The 16,766-nt window shown below is 43.5% G+C and overlaps 1 protein-coding gene across 1 annotated transcript; it reads right to left on the reverse strand.

Annotated features, from left to right (window-relative positions):
• Positions 1-196: 196 nt before the first annotated feature.
• On the reverse strand, positions 197-16,562 carry EXOSC10 (exosome component 10). The gene is made up of 25 exons (XM_067310937.1): positions 16,404-16,562; positions 15,706-15,842; positions 15,131-15,254; positions 14,531-14,635; positions 13,909-14,074; positions 13,001-13,112; positions 12,638-12,713; positions 12,354-12,464; positions 11,786-11,929; positions 11,273-11,463; positions 10,396-10,552; positions 9,624-9,772; positions 9,257-9,307; positions 8,383-8,494; positions 7,694-7,744; positions 7,066-7,144; positions 6,778-6,899; positions 6,379-6,474; positions 5,672-5,746; positions 5,088-5,175; positions 4,089-4,162; positions 3,332-3,500; positions 2,787-2,848; positions 940-1,016; positions 197-376 (listed from the first exon to the last, which is right to left on the reverse strand). Exons 1-25 carry the CDS (start codon positions 16,560-16,562, stop codon positions 346-348), a joined length of 2,718 nt encoding a protein of 905 aa, XP_067167038.1. The 3' UTR covers positions 197-345.
• Between the last annotated feature and the right edge of the window lie 204 nt (positions 16,563-16,766).

Here is a 16,766-nt window from a genome sequence, read left to right on the forward strand (position 1 = left end):
TGCCAAGAGGTTTCTCCATACGCCGCTGACACGCTGGTTCTGAACTTCATGCAGCTCCAGGCAGTAAGAAGTTTAACCTAACTGGATTTGAGGACACAGGGTAAACTTTCAAAATTAGAAAAAAAAAAAAAAAAATGCAACATTGTGAGTTCAATTAGGAAAAGCACTGGGAACATAAAAGCCAAACCAATTAAGATGTTTTTCCTTCTGGAAAAGAAGCATTTTAATGGGTTTAAAAAGATTTCTGTACAAAAACTGCGCAATGACTGATATTTGCCTTCCCATGGTGACAATAGTTCTGACTGTTTTGTTCAGCAGCAACTCCCACAGGTCTCATAACATGGACTATCTCTTTGGCCAGTGGTGCCTGGAGCCCCTGCAAAAGACAGTTGCAGAAAGACTTTAACTCTCACTCTAAATTCACTCTTGAGATTAAAAACCTACGATAGGCCACAATGATTCTATTAAAAGAGAGTCACAATGCAGAACCTCCCTCCCACCAACGCAATGTTGCTCTTTTATGACTAAATAATTCACAAGAATTAAGCCCAGGAAGCTACAATTATATTCAGAACACAAATGTTCATGTTGGCCAAAACCATCTTCCTCCCAAGCTAGCCCATATTCTCCCCCCCTTTACCTATCTTTGTGGCCAAAGAAAGCGACTCCCACATCTATGAACTCAAACTTTTATCTCAGGACTTCAAGCTTTACGCCCTGAATTGTCTTTAATTATATTAATCCTGAATAAGCTTTTTTTTCTTTCTTTTGTTCCTGTAAGCTGACGTCTAGCTACGAAGCGTTACACAACCTCTTCACGCTACATGCGCGCTTAAGCTCCCACAGCAGTAAAGGACAATTGCTGTGCTCTGCCCATGGCTCCAGGGGCCCTGAGTGAAAACCCTCCACCACGGCGTTGCCAGGAGGCTGACAACACACCTATCAGCTTTCCCCGCCAGGTAGGACATGCTTCGGTTTCCAGCCGACTGTTGAAGTTTGTTAGCTCCAGCAAATTTCTGCATGAAAGAAAAAAAACACATCAGTGAGGTCGCTGCCAAATACGGAATATTCCATGTGATACGTGTCCTGTCATATCCCTCCTACTTCAAGGAGCACTGCTCATTTACACAGTGAGCTTTAGGTTTGAGCTTTATGTTCTTCATATGCCCTTGCATTGAACGCACCTGAATGAGAAATTTTGTCCTACTGGGCTAACTTACAATATATGAGCCATGATTTTCCACTGACAACAAATCTTACCCATTCAGACAGAGGGATCAGTACAGGTTTAAAACCCTGCTCTCCCAAATTCACCGTTAGGTTGCTCTTCTCTTCTGAAACAAGTTTCCACTGACATGGTGAAGGGATTGCACAAGAAGCTGCATTTCCCACAGTATCAGGCATAAATTTGTTCAGCTTCTAAAATACCACTTTTAGTTCATCTCTGAGGTTCCCTGGTACCGTTTGCCCTTCAGTTAAATAAGCAGGAAGGCAGCATGCACAAGAAAGAGGCGGTAATGCAAGAAACCAGCACGAGAACTTAATTTATGCCTGCACACCCGATCAGTTCATGCACGAGCACCCATTAGCTCATGCCTGAACGCCCAGTTGCACCACGCAGGAGCGCCCAAATAGCTCACGCCTGAGTGCTGTGCAGGGTGTACATGGTGGGGTTAGGATGACCTGTGGTGGGGGGAAGCTGCAGACTGCCCTGCGCCGGTGAAAGCCACTTCCAGCCAGCTCTGAAGGAGGTGCAACATCCCACTGCACGCCAGAAACATCAGCCTGGCAGAGGAGCGTGTGGTGCCCTGGCTCAGACAGAGTTAAGAAAGAGTGGTAGCCGTGAGGAGAGGAGACACATGAGGAGACAGCTGAGACACGTGGGGAGATGCTGGAGAAGACGTGCGGGGCGGGAGACGTCCGAGGACAGTTCAATTGGAGATGCACTTGAGGAGGGAGGCGCTCAGTGCCCAAGGGGTGTGCTTCTGACACACTGCGGCTCATTGGCAACCCATGCCGGACAGGGATAACCCTGAGGGATTGTGGCCCCTGGGTAGCCCAAGCCGGATGAGCAGCAGGAAGCAGAGAGGAGTGGCAGGCAGAAACCAGCCCAACCTCCTGACCACCCATCACCTCACTGAAGGAACTGGGATGGACTGTATGTAACCTGTGGCAAAAACAAGGGACAAGACTAGGAAGCGGGAAGATAGGTTATTGGCTTAAGTTGAGCCTGGGGAAGAGGGTGGAAAGGTGTTTCCCTACATGTTTGATTGACTGTTTATATTTTCTTTTTTTCTCAATACCAAATCAGTGATTAGAAGTTTGTGTTAATTAGCAATAAATTAAGTAAAAATTCCCCACGTCAAGACAGTTTTGATCGTGACAGTAATTGGTGGTGAATGTGGGAAACATCTGGACCTGCTGTGGCTTGGAGTAGCTGAGTGATTTTGAGACTCCAAAAGGAGCTTTGAGTTTGGTTTGGGGAATCTGGGCTGTTGTGTTGTGGTATAAGTGATGCGCCCATTATGTATGGGGGTATAGGTGCAAACTATGAGTAAACAGGTGGGAAATGCAGAGTCCATGGGCACCCGAGAAAGCTCGTCCCAAATGGGAAGAGGCTGTAATGCAAGGTACAAGCTTGTGATTGGAAGTTGCACCTCAGTACCAAATGGCTGGTAGGGAACACTCTCCAGATCCAGAAAGTCCTCTGTCTTCCCCAGCGAGTCCCCAGCTGGGTGCATGCTATCATCTACATTTCTGTTTCTTGTTTCATGATGCATCCTTACCTTGCCTGTGTAGGCCTGCTTGGCAGGGTCAAATTGGGGCGACTGCTTTGATTTGCTGCTTCCTAAGGGCGAGAAGAGAGAAGCTGTCAGTGAAAATCCCCAGAAAGAACAGTACGTTCAGTGGCGCTCCTCTGATGATCAGGGAGGTTTCACTGTAGTCTCCCATGCTGAAAACAAGAACAGCCTCTGAAGGGCAGAAAAACCTTTTGAATATATGCTTATTACACAGGAGTCAAATCTCCTTTGCTTCCTAACTCCTTGTGTCCAGGTAAATAAATGACTCTCTTCTGCAGAGCGAAGAGCCAGACAATATATCTACAAAGTAACCCCCTCCAGGCTCTTTCAGGATTTTGTTTCTAACTCAGAAAAGAGAAGATAAACTGCCCATTCACCAGGTTAATTCTTTTCATCTCTCCCCCAGTAGGGTAAATGCATTATAACAGTTTGTACTGCACTGGCATCTACATTCACGCACAGCCTTCTCAGGGCAGCCCAGCAGTATTTTCCACAGCCTGCAGCACTCTAGCAGGAGATCCAGATCTTACCTGCAAACACTTTGAAGTTGGACTTGCTGTAATCAAAGGGGGTGAACTGCTTTGGTGCTTCCAGCTCCTCTGGTTGCTGGGAGGCTTTTGGCCGTTTCTTCTCTTGTTTTGGCAACTCTGTTCCTGTTTCACTTATGATTCTCTCCCTCTTCTTATTAGCTTGTTCCTGCTGTGAAAGCAACCCGCAGAATGGAAATAGGACAAGTTCAGGAGAGGGGAACGAAACATCTCTGTGCAGGCACGAACACCAGCATGCAAATGAATTGCCTGGCTAACCTGGGCCCTGGTGACAGCTATTGCCTGTAGCAACACTAGAGCAGAGAAAAAGATCTGTTTTCTTTGGGCCTACATTGCCTTCTTCTCATAGCAGTGACTTTCCAGATAAAAAAAGCAAAGCTGACATTTCACAAGATACTAGAGGTTGAGATCTGCTGTAGACCCACAGGCAGATTTGGGGGGAACCTAGGAAAGCGAGGAAGAAGGAAACAAAGCAGGGGAAAACATTCCCTTCCAAAGATATGGAGGGATGTGAAGATTTGCACAGCAGATTTGAACATTACAATCACTAGGGGCTTGTAGGGCCAGAACCACTGAAAGATTCCTATGAACAGATCCGTCATTCAGGTCACCTGAAATCAGCTGCCTTCCTCTTGGGCAGTATGTCAGTGCTACTGGGGCTCAGGGTTTCATTGTGAACTGTGTTAAAGAGGTCAAAAGAGGCAAAGGCTGGCAGGAAGCAGGGAATTCAATGACATACCGCAGCTTGCTGACGAACAGACACAATGTTTTCTGTTGCCTCTTTATACACCTTCTGTGCCTGGTCACGAGCAGCTAGGGAAACAAGCAAGCATTACTGTAAAAAGCCAGAGCACAGTAGTCACAAGCTTAAAAAAAGTAGGCAAATGAGGTTGTAGCAAGTCTCAGACTGAACACAGCACAATCTCTGTCAAACAGAATCTCATCCATCAAGAAATTCATCATCTAGGGTGATCTTACGACTGGGAAACAACCTATCTGGATTGAGAAAAGCAAGCTAACCAACACAATAATTTCTTGGGGCCTTGCAGATTTATATGAAACATCCCAACACTTGAGCTCTAGCCCTCAGAGTTCATTAATCATTTCTACCTTGGTGAGGGAGTTGGAAAGAGACAGTCTGGAATACTTGAAATTAAGCTGACTGGTCTTACAAGCAACATGCGACTGTTGAACAAGGCACTGAGCCGCACTGGCAGAGGTGTGTGTCAGAATACGCAGCATCAGCCTACAGGGTAGCTGGTTCTGCTCCTTTATTAATCCCTTAGCTTCAACAGCAGTAGATGTCAGTCAGCTGGAAATATAAAAAGGACCGTGCTGGTCTGCCAGCCCCAGGGGGACCATCTGGTCAGAACACAACTGTGCGCTGCAGTAAGGCCAATATTAGCACTCTGAGCTGCAAGGACTGTCGCACACACTTACAGCTGCAGTCCTGCTCTCTTCCTTTCTGCAGAGGAGCACCTAAGGCTGCCATGGAAGTTCTGACATGAAAGATAAATACTTTGCACCTATCATTCAAATGCTAGTCACAGAAATGAGCTAGAAAAGAATTCAACTGCCTCCAAAAAGGATTTTGCTTAGTGTGAGTCTTAGATAAAGAGACTACCATGAAGATACTGCAAGCGTGTGTATGTTGAAAGGAGAGAAGGTTCAAGGGCTTTAAAAAGGCCACAACTCAAAACAAAACTAAATGCAGTGAGGAGGGGAAGATTGGCTCTACCTGACTGCTGGGCTGCTTTCTTTTTGGTCTCATCCTTGGACTCCTTCTGTACTTGTGCCTGACTCATCAACTTCCATCGATTGCTGATCTGCAATGAAAAAAATTACCTGGGATCACTTTCTTTGAAGTTTTGTGACAAAAGAGAATTTATAAACTCGCTACCACATGCTAGCCTTCATTAAGAGTACAAAAGATCAAACTGGATTGTAAAAGAGATTAAGATCTGCTGCACCAGGTAAAACAAAACCACGTGCTTTAAAAATTCTGAGCCACAACAAGCCCAGTAAGAACCAAGGCAGATACAGACTTCAGTTGTAGTTTGTAGCTTTGACATACAGAGAATATACAATGGAATGTCTCCTCTCCCTGGATCTTAGGAGGACATGAATGCTGTAAAAACAATGAACTACAGATTCAGAAACATGTCAGGTTTCTCAAAATTTATCTTTTTTTTCCAAGGAGAAATAAGAATCCATGGGGGGGGAAAAAAAAAATCCCTTATGTTCCAGAGGATCCCAAAGGAAAACAATCTACTTGTTTGTTTCTTTCATAGTACTTGGCAGGAAACTTAGCATGAGTCTTACTTCATAAATTTTTGATGATGGGTCAAACTTTGCAGATTGTGAGACATAGGCAGGATTCTGTTCTGAAGGTAAGTACTGGAGAGAGAGGGAGAGAGAGAGAGAAAAAATTTTTGCTTTAAACACAGCACGTCACATTAGTGCTTATCAGCTCACAGCTAAAACGCTACTTAAAATGTGCCAAATCAAAAAGCCCATACTTAAAAAATATTCTACAGGAAGATCACCTTTTAGAAAAAGAAAAAATTACCCAGCCTAAGGCCAACAGAAATGTTAAATGAAAAAAAAACACCAGAAAAGCAGTTGTTTTGATATTACTTCCTAACAGTCTTCCACTCCAAATCTGTAATATTCTCCTGTTCTTCTGATTTCTTAGAAGAGTAAAATGAGCTCACTAATTTTAGCCATAAAGCAGAGATGAAAATGTGATGTGAATTAAAAATCAGACTTGATTAAAAAAAAAAAAAATCAGTAAGAGAAGTCCGTTTACTACATAGAAACACAGATATCTAAGAGGTTGTTCAAGACATTTTGGAAACAAGCCCACACGCATGTGCTTTACAAGGAGGATAATCTCTTGACTCCAGTAAGAGAGCAGTAGCTGATGCTATATCAAGATCATTCGGACATGCCTGGAAAAAGAGCTCAGAGCATCCTCTGCACTAGGTGGTTTGCCAGTGCCACTATAAACAGGTATTGAGAGCTTTTACCATTCTAAATGGATTTTCAAAGGACTCCATTATGCGCTGAGCTTTCTGCTGTGCAGTGGTTAAAGCCTTCTCATTCTCTTCATCCTCATCACACTCCTAAAAAAAAAAAAAAAAAAAAAAAAAAAAAAAAAACAGGGAAGAAACATTAATCTGTTTTGGTTTTGACTACTCATTATTTGCATGTTACTTCTCACCTTATCTGAAACCCCAGTGAAGGCAGTGACCCTGTAGAGAGGGTTGATTAACTTGCTGGCCTCCTAACCTAGTCCTCTTGGTTATGCCGTATGCTTGACAGAAAGCCAGTACATCTTCCGTGCATGTTCCCACCTTACTACTTCTATGAAGCACTATTACACTGTTTTATAAGATTATATTTTCTAATACAGACATGTTGCTTACACTGAATATGCTGACAGTGGCAGTAGCAACAAGGCATGTTGACTCTGGCTGAACACCTTGAATGTGCATTGTCCCCTCACTGTCTGAAAAGAGACAACCACGTTGCAAAACTGGTGCAGGTTCTGCATGAAAAGGAAAATGAGATTAATTTTTTATTAAATATTTGTACACTGTACTGCTCTTGTGTAATGAGATTTTACTGTTAGTTTCATCAGCACAGCTTATTTCCACATGTCAAAGCCACATTATGTCATTACTACCACAGTTTTGAAGTTAAGTCCAAATTACCTAAGGCAGAGTTGTTTTGAAAATCATCCGTAGGAATCCGGGAACTGTCATGAGGTCCAAAAAAGGTGTTCTCCAGCCTCTGCAGAGAAAACCAAATTACAAATGCCATTAGTACACTATCCCATGAATGTGTAGGTATTTTTACATACTGCAGGAATGCATTAATGAAAATTTAAGTGAAAGAATAAAATTCAGAGACTAAATATTCTTATATAGCTCAACTGCCAGAGCAGACTGCATCTGGCATCAAAACTATATCCGTGCAAACATCTGCTGGCTAATGGAGATGCTTTACTTCATAAGCACAGGGAAAATAAATGAGACAGCCATAGAAACTCATCTGAAACTTCCCTTCTTATAGATCAATACAGACTAACACACATGAAACTGTCTAGCAGCTAGAGTGTTTGCTGATGAAGCCTCAAGTGCTATTATCTTGGTGGCTTGTAAAACACCAGTTTACAGCTGGTAATGTTACCAGGCTTCTAGCACAGAACATTAAGCCAAAGGGGAGAGACCTGTAAAACGGAAGAGAGCAAACAATTTACAGAAGTTAGGATTTTTCTGCAATTGTTTCCGAGTTTAAGGCTTAACACATTAGGTAAAAAAAACATTAGGTATGCAGTACCTCAGAAGTGGAGAGAGGTGCTCTCCTCTTGACTGCCAAACCAATCTCGGACTAGAATGGGAGAGGAAAACAAGTCAGTTAAAGAAAATCTTTGAAGCACCTGCCCTAGTTCTTTCAGGTAGCCTTCTTTATCAACATTTTCCATAAGCTAGCAGTGCAATACAATTACATTCTTTCCTCTTCCATTGCATTGTCTGCATATGGATGTATTTAAACGGTTCACATCGTAAAAACAAGTTCATGCTCAGAAATGGTTTTGTTTCACCAAAGGAGGAGGACTATATAAACACGCTGATGACAGTTCATCTAATGAATTTCTTAATGGGATGGGTTTTTTTGCTTCACTATAGCTGAAAAAGGTTTATGAATCCACTCATACGGCCAACAAATTCCACAGGGTCCAGTTGTTCCTCACACATGATATACAATGTAAGGACATGCCTCTGTACAGACAACTGCACCCTGGGCAAGTACAGTCTGCTCTTTTACTGCTTTAGTTCTCCAGGGAACTACACTGCATGTAAGCCAGTAGGCATCAAAAAGCAGGCAAGAAAAAGTTGCTACATATCTTTCTGTTCCCCTATAGAACACTGCAAACTTCAGCATCGTCACAGGTCACCATTTGGCTCCGGGACCTGGCTTACGGAAAGCAAGTGATGAGTCTCTCATGTGCTAAGAGCCACTCCTACCTTGAGAAGAGGCATCTCTCGGGCCTGCTGAATGAGAAGATGCAATTCATTAATCTGCTGGCGAACTAGTGGTGGGACTGGATTACAGCAAGCAATGATGCCCTGGGGTTCTCTAAAAAGAGATGAGAAAAATTCAGTGTGCTATATTTATGGATGGTATGTTAAGCATTTGCATTCAAAGGATGTACAACCAGATATAACCACAGGCCTGACTGTGACAAAATAAGGCAAGACAGATTAATCTGTCACTGTTTATTATCTGTGATGAAAAATTCCTCTATACCAGGTTTCTGCAGATAAGGAGAAACCATTAAGTCAGCTGTCCTCTCACTCATCTTTTCTGTGGTCTGTCTGTCCTGCTTTCATTTCATTTCTTGTTTGCTACTCATCTGCAGAAGCACAGCCCAGCAGTGGACTTGCATTTAAAGGTACATTTTTACTGTTCTCAGGTATAGATGTTAGGTGGTGAGTGTGAAGTGTTTGGGAAAATGTACAAATTGGGTTGCTGAAAGAAATCTGCTCCTACTCAACTCCCTTTAAGAACTGAACAAATAAATAAACGTTTTGGGGGGAAATCAGCCCACTCTGGCTTTGTAGTACTGTAGGAATCTCAGGGGGTATGTGTGACACAGGGCAATGGATAGGAATGTTTTTTATCAGTGGAATAAAATCACAGAGATATGCATCCCAGAAGAAGTTGGGAGGCTTCTGAAGGAGTACTGCAATTTATTTCTGTTGCAAACTGAAGAACTCTAGGGAAAAGCTCTACTGACAGCTGTAAGGAATTGGCCAAATGCAGAAGTGATTATATACTAGGAAACTCTTTGTTGCATATTAAAATCATATGAGACTACTCAAGGGTGAACAAACTTACTTGGGCAACTCCTCTGCTATCTTCAGTAGCATGTGATTTGGTAGCACGTATCTACAACACAAAGAGGCGGTGTGAATGTAACAGCATGTTAAAAACTTTTAAAAATACCTTTAAAGCATATTACTTTGCCCCAGTTACAAGTTCTGAAGTGATGAAATCAGTTAAGAAGAAATTAAGCAGAGCTGACCTAGAAATCTGTAAGAATTTGCTGCTAACATACAGGATTTCTTCTCTGAACCGCAAAAAGCAGCCTGAGGTAGAACAGTAATTATTACAGGGTACAGAGTGGTTCCTCCTCAGGGCAGAAACACAGTCCAGCAGGCTCCTTTAAGTATTAAGCCAGTGTCGGTAACAAATGCTTGCCTACCCTGTACTCTCATCCTCTTGACGTGCCATCTTGTCCCTCCACGCAAACAGCAACCTAAATGCTGCTAGCTGCTGTGTGTTGAGGTGTTTTTTCTGCCTTCTGTAGAGCTCAAGATAGGACTCATCTGAAAAGAGGGGCTTGATGTATTTCTGGGCAGAAAAAAAGAAAGGCTGGTGATCAGTATCAGTGTTGTGCTTTCTGGGTTGCCTTGCTTCATTGAACCAGACAGCATCTCACACGGACATAAGGGCAACGAATAAACTCTAGGGTAACATGGCTTGGAGTTTTACCCTAAACTGTTGGTAGGACCTTCCCCTGAAAAATATGCATCTTGTCCATTTGGAGAGGAAAAAAAACCCACAAGCAATTTCAGGAGCAGCCTGAGATGTACAGTATCCTCCAGCTTTACTGCATTAGACAGCACCCACATTATTTTTCACAGGGCACAATATATTTGTCTCATGATGCAACTCCAGTGAGGCTTTGAATGTCCAGCAGAACTGGAAATGTAACATCCATCTGTGGAAATGCATACCTGAAAGCATCAACAGGCCAAGGAGCACCAGCATTCAAAAAACAGCAAGAGGGCATCTGAACCCAAGGATTTCAGTTGGTGAAAGAAGTGACTGCACACAAATGAGTTTGTAAAACTGTTTTCAGACACACAAATAGAAAAAGTGTATTTACACAACAGACACGAAACAGTCAAAGGACTTTCTGTCCTAGCGAGCCCACATTCTGATCCAGATAATCCAAGCAGATGAAGCTTTACCTTCAGGCAGATGTCCCTGCTGCGTTGCCACACGATCTGCAGTTGAGTGGGCTGTTCGTTCCCTCTCTCCCACAGCGCCTCTCTCACTTTATCGTAGATGTAGAGCAAGTAGTGAGTGTCATCGCGGGCATACTGAATCATTTCTTCCGGCAAAGGGCTAGAACAAGAGCCACAATTACACCGATACGTTTCAGTTGCCTTGCCAAACCAGCATTTTCCTTTTGCAGGGCACATTAGAGCAAACAGCATCTAAACCCCACTAAGAACTAACCTAGAAATTCTTCTGTTTCCTTCCAGAAGGATTTTGTTTGGCAACAGCAGTGATACCCTCCATTCAGGTGACATTTTGTTCGCATGTGAGACAACAGGATTGCTGTGTAGCTAGTAATCAGACGGTGGAAGTGCCTCCAAAGCTATTGTCACAACTCTTCTCCCTCTGCAGAGCTTACGTAAACTACATCTGACATTTCTGTGGGCTGCAGTGTCCAAACCAAATCCAAGCTCATTCTTCTATCAGCATACTACTCTATCTAGTGTAGGCAACTGAATGTTTTTGTGGGGACCCTACCATAGCCAAATACTGACTTTCTCCATAATACTACAGTGATTAAATACTGTTCTTGCTGGTTAAGTGAGCTGCTAGAAGCTTTGCACTGATTTACCCTCCCTGCTCTTCCCAAGAAAAGTCAGTTCCTAAAGAAACGTGGGGAAGTGTAATAATAATAAAAGCAGAGACAAGTAAATGCTGTGCTCATTCACTTTGAGACTAACCTGTAACTATGGGGCTTGCAACCAGAAAGATACTCTTGCTCTAACAATACAAACAAGGCTAAATGCTACCACTTGGCTCCAGGCCATTTAAGGAGTCAGTTTTTACCGTATCCGCCAGTCAGCCAGCTGGTACTGCTTGTCAGCATCCACATTGCAATACAGCTTTAGCAAATAGTCCAAAGAGTGCTTGCCAAGGTTGAGGAGACGAGCAGCTTGGTGAGTATCAAACATGTTCACCAAGTACAGACCAAAGTCTTTTTGCAGCCATTCCACATCTGAATCAGCACCGTGAAGGACCTTGCAAAGCAACATAATCAAACGCATCAGAGAACACCAATGACGTGAAGAACGTTTCTAACTCCAGGCCTGCAGCGCTACAGCTTCATATTCATGTTTCTAGAAACATTTCTTTCCTCTCTATTCCTCACTGTTATATATAGAACTACTAAATGATTGCACTTGGGAAGTATCTCCCCACACACATTAATGAAACAGGCACATGAACGAATTGTAACGAAAACAGGGCCAAGAGACCAAAACGGAGCATACGAGTATGCTTTAGACTACAATAAAGCTTACGCTAAAAAAAATTGGAATTATGGTTAATTTGTCAGCTGACCTTTACAATTGCAGGGTCTGTGAAGGTCTCATTGAGAATGTTCATGTCACTGCGTAGCTCCAGTGTATCAATAATGAAGTCTTCTGTTCGGGTGGAAATCTGCATGAGACATGTCAAGCCCAGGAAGCTCCTGTAGGAATGGTGCTGAAAAAGACGGAAGAGAGATGTTATCCAGGATGCATTACAGAAGTAATTTTATAAAACAAAGAACACCCCAAATGAAGGAAGAAAAAGTAATAGAAAGCTTCTTGAAGCAAGATAATCAGATGAGCAAGTTTTCTTGGGCAGTCACTAATATGACAGAAAGCATCATGGGAGGAATTTAAAAGAAGAACAAATTTAGTGTGAAGTGTGTAGTAATTCATATGATAGGAAAACTTATAATACTGCCCACAGTTTGATTCAACCTTCTAGGTAACATTTGGCAGGTCAGGGTCATGATTTAAATCCATGTAATAAAGTATGTTATAAAAAGATGGAGAATGAGAAAAGACTACAAAAATATAATAGCCTCCTAGGTGCTAACAATACACATGTAACTTGTAAACAGAGAAGGTAAATTGATTACCTCTAAGTCCAGGGCAAATTCTTTACAGTTCATAAGCTTTTCATTTAGCTCTACCAGCTCATCCAGTGTGCTGATAAAATGGCAGGGTGTTTCCTTGATGGGCCTGTACATCTGGCAAAGCAAATTATTATTATTATTATTATTATTATCAGTACCGCCTTCCCCAAACTCGTGCCCTTTGTCAATCCCCCACCCCCCCAACACACACCCCAACTCTGAAATCTGTCAGGCAGGTCCTGCTGTAAACTTACTGCATCTGCTATTAAATTAATGTGGACACCAACCTGGAGTTCTGGTTTCTTGAGAACTCCATCTGGTGGAGAAAAATGCTCCAGTTCATACTGGTAAGGGTGAGCAAACCTGCAGAAATTAGGAAAACAGGCACACGCTAAATTTCAGTTAACTTCATGAAAAGCCAGAGCCTTTGAGAGATACGGCAGTTTCCATACTGACTAGAAATTCTGTCTCTCGTTAAGCGTAGGTTTAAAATAACTACAGATGCCTAAAGCAAGTCACACATAACACAGTGTGCAGACACAAACACATGCAGAGCTGCTACGCATGAACACCATGGGCACAAAGGGACCATACAAGTGCATGTTCACCAATGGCACTCCAAGCACCTTGCTGTCAGTTTAATTTCTTACATGTCCTGTTCAGTTTGCTGTGTCCTCTGCTGGTGGATGAAGTCTGCCAAAGCAGCTGGTACATCCAAGTCTTCAGGGCGCTCCTTTCGTTCCCGTCCGCTTTTTGTAAGGGCTGAATGACCAATATGGAACAACTGGACTGGGTCCCACACACAACAAGTTCTCAGCCCGCTATTCTCTCCCCTCCACCCACCACAGGATCCTATTACAATCATTAAGTATCAAAAAATCTTAACAATTCAGACCTGCAGACCTTTTGCTGTCAGCAAGATTTCTGTCTCATGTGACAGCTTGGTTCTAAGTATTATCAGTATGTTGTTAATCAAGATGCAAGGTGATTCTGCACAAGAGCTTGGAAGGAAATTGCTCTGGTTTCAGAAGAATCTTTCTATCTTTCTCAGGTATCTACCACTGCATCAGTGTGGACTAAAAATGAATCATCAGCGGCAGAATGACAAGTTGCCAAGACAGGGACGTTTCGCTGGCAGCTTTGATAAAGTAGCCAAAGCCAAGCTAGGTCCAACCATATGCCTGCCCCCATGCACACACGCTCATTAGAAAGATTACAGCCCATCTTTAAAGCTAGCCAGACTTATAGACTAGTCAGCACTACTTCTGCTGTCAGAGGGACTCTCGTCAGGGATGTCTGATGGTGGCAGAGAAGAGTAGCAGAATATCTGTTTGGAACAGATTATTTTCTGTACATCATCAAGAAGATACTGTAGGCTGACTGACCCTTACACCACATGTACTTAAACTAATAGAGTCACACAACTTACTACACCTAAATAGTCAATGTCTTCTTCTGCTATTTGTTCTTACATCCAGTGATTTCTCTTCTGAATTGTGAGAACAGATTTATACTAAATATTCTCAGTAATTTACCCAGCAAAAATTAAATCTCTTACCTTCAGGCAAAGGTTTCAGAGCATTTGGCTTAATAAAAAGTTTAGGTACAAAGGGTGTGTTGGAATTGTCGATCTTTTCCCGAAACTTAAGCTGTGGTCGAGAGATATTCTTGGCATGAAGCAATCGGAAGGTTTCAGACTTTGTTCTCTTGTGGGATTCTCCCCCCTGTTAAAAAACAAAACAAAACACACAAGTAAAACTCACATCACTTCATGGCTGTTCAGAGTCTCTTTTACTCAGACTGACCCAATGTTCAGAGGAATAAAATTATACCCCAAACTTAAAAGCGAGCCATTCTTTTGCAGCAAAAATCTGGTACTTGAGAACAGTTCTCTAAACCAAGATCGTCAATTCATATGAAAGAGTAAGAGGATGGCTGTTGTGTGCATGAAACTGAAATGAAACGTGTGCATGAAGGCACACTGAATCCAGAATTAAGTTTGAATAAAGAGAAAAAAAAAAAGAGGGTTACGTTTGAATAAAGAGGAAAAAAAGAGGGAATTCGCATAGCTACAAAATCAGAGGGAACACTTCAGTACAAAACTCCACTGGAAACACTGTAGTGTCAATGCTGGGAAAAATGTTCAAGATAACACAGCAAACTGAGCACAGAGGCCTCACCTTGCGGTTCCAGCTGGAAATGATTGTCTGTGGGAGCTGCAACCCAGCGGGGAGGACAGGCTGCTGGTTTTTGTTCACTCCTGCTGCTTCATCCAATAAAATACCCTAAATTCCAGAAAAGGAATTGGTGAAAAACAAACATCTGTTAAATCTGTACTCGGTCGTTTGAGTCAGACTGAATAAAGAAAAACACACAGATGCCTCCACGGCCATTTCCTCTCAAATCTGTGCAACGCGAAACAGCCAAACGTGAGGACAGTATATGAACATTAGGGGTTAGGAAGAGCTTCTTCAGAGAAGCAGCTCTATAACTTTAGAGAGCTGTTATTAGGTTATAAGATTTTTGTTCCAAACTGCATTTAGTTTCCTCGCAGGTCATAAATTACCTTCCTCCCCTTTGGGCCATACCCATCTGCTCAGCTGCTGTGAACACAAAATGATACACTGGTCTAGCACATGAAAACATTTTTAAATATAAAGGGAACACTGAAAAAACATTAAACATAACTGTAATGTACTGTCACCGAAATTCTTGTAATGAACAAAAATTGTGGCAGCTGAATAGTTTATAAGAACAGCATGCAGGAATAATTTACTTACCACTCTTTCAAGAATGACATCATTCGAGTCAACCAGCATATCAAATTTATCTTCCAGCTCTGTCACTTTTTTGCGATCTTTGATGTGGCTGCGGCAGCCATGGTATTGCATCACCTTGCTCATGCTTCCAAGAGGAGAGCACAGTGATTAGCGATCTAAAGGCAGGCACGGTGAACACTAAACCATCCAACTATCTTCAGCTTTCTACATTTCGGAATTTTGAAAATAAACCAAATGCAATACCTACAGGTAACACTGTGTGAGCAACGAACATAATAAGCACCTGTATAATGCTAACTGCACTATTAATTTCTTAGAAATCTCATGACTTTCTCAACAGATGGCCAATAAATTTTATATTGGCCCCTGCTCCACAGTTTTTTATCCAAGTGATTATGAAGTATCCTTTTAAAACTTGTTACTGTAAATTGCTAGAAAAATGGCTAAAAGTTAGGTACATGGAACAAAATATCTGCTTATCTATAGTTACTCTGGAGTTTCCAGCAAAGAGAGCTAGTCCCTGTTTTGGACTGGAAGCTATTAGCAACAGCACAGAGATGCCAGTGCGCCCTTACCAGTGAAGGAGCCTGTCTCCTTGCGTTTCGCAGTACGCCCGAAATCCAGGGAAGCTCCGGTAGAAGTCATACTCGTCGCCAGGCTGAGGAAGCCCATTAGACGCCTTAGTCGCAGCCACCACCGTGCCAAGCGCGTACTGGGCAAGAGACAGCATATCATTAGTGTTTTTCCAGACTGCTTCTTCCTTTACCCAGGAGAGTGTTTAATAAAACACTGTCTGAACTGCATAGTTAATTCTAACATATAACATACATATAACTCTATATACATTTAAACACATATAGATTAGATAAAAAATATCATATAAATTGTAAATACACGTTATATACATGTTATTACATATACAGAGAGTGTATATAGACTATAGAGTATTATATATAGTATATAAGTTAAACAAAACATATAAACATATAATTCTAACATATAACATCATCAGGCTTTTTGAAAGAAGTAGGTTTATATTCGTTTAGTCTACGTGACCTACTGAAAACTGCGGAGGGGGTTTCCTGGGGCCGGGGGCCGTGCCCGAAGCAGGAGCCCCACAAGAACTACAACTCCCAGCAGGCCCCGCGGCGCCCCCGGCCTGCCGGGATGGCCGCCGCCGCCGCCGCTCCCTCGCCGTGCCGCGCGCAGGGCACGCCGGGAGCGGTAGTGCGCGGCGCCCGCCCCGCTCCCCTTCCCCCCCTCCGCCGCGCACCTTGACGAAGGCGTCGGCGTCGCCGAAGCCGGGCAGCCCCGCCGCCGCGCTGCCCCCCGCCGGCTCCGCGGGCCGCCCCGCCGCCTCATCGCGCCTCTCCTCCGCTGCGGGGCTCCCCGTCGCCGCGCTGCCGCTCCCCCCGCCGACGGCGGCCGCCATGTTGCTCCCGCAGCCACGCGACGCTGCGCCGCTCTCGCGAGAATACGGGGCCGAAGGGCGGTAGGCGGGGTGGCGGCGCATGCGCAGTGGCAGGGAGCGCACCGCCCCCTGGCGGTGCGGCGCGGCCAGCGCAGCTCGCGGGACCCCGCGTGGGAACCACCCGTGGGAACCGCCCGTGGGAACCGCCCGTGGGAACCGCCCCGC

Source organism: Apteryx mantelli, chromosome 26 (assembly GCF_036417845.1).
Source record: "Apteryx mantelli isolate bAptMan1 chromosome 26, bAptMan1.hap1, whole genome shotgun sequence".
In the NCBI taxonomy this organism is placed as follows: Eukaryota; Metazoa; Chordata; class Aves; order Apterygiformes; family Apterygidae; genus Apteryx; species Apteryx mantelli.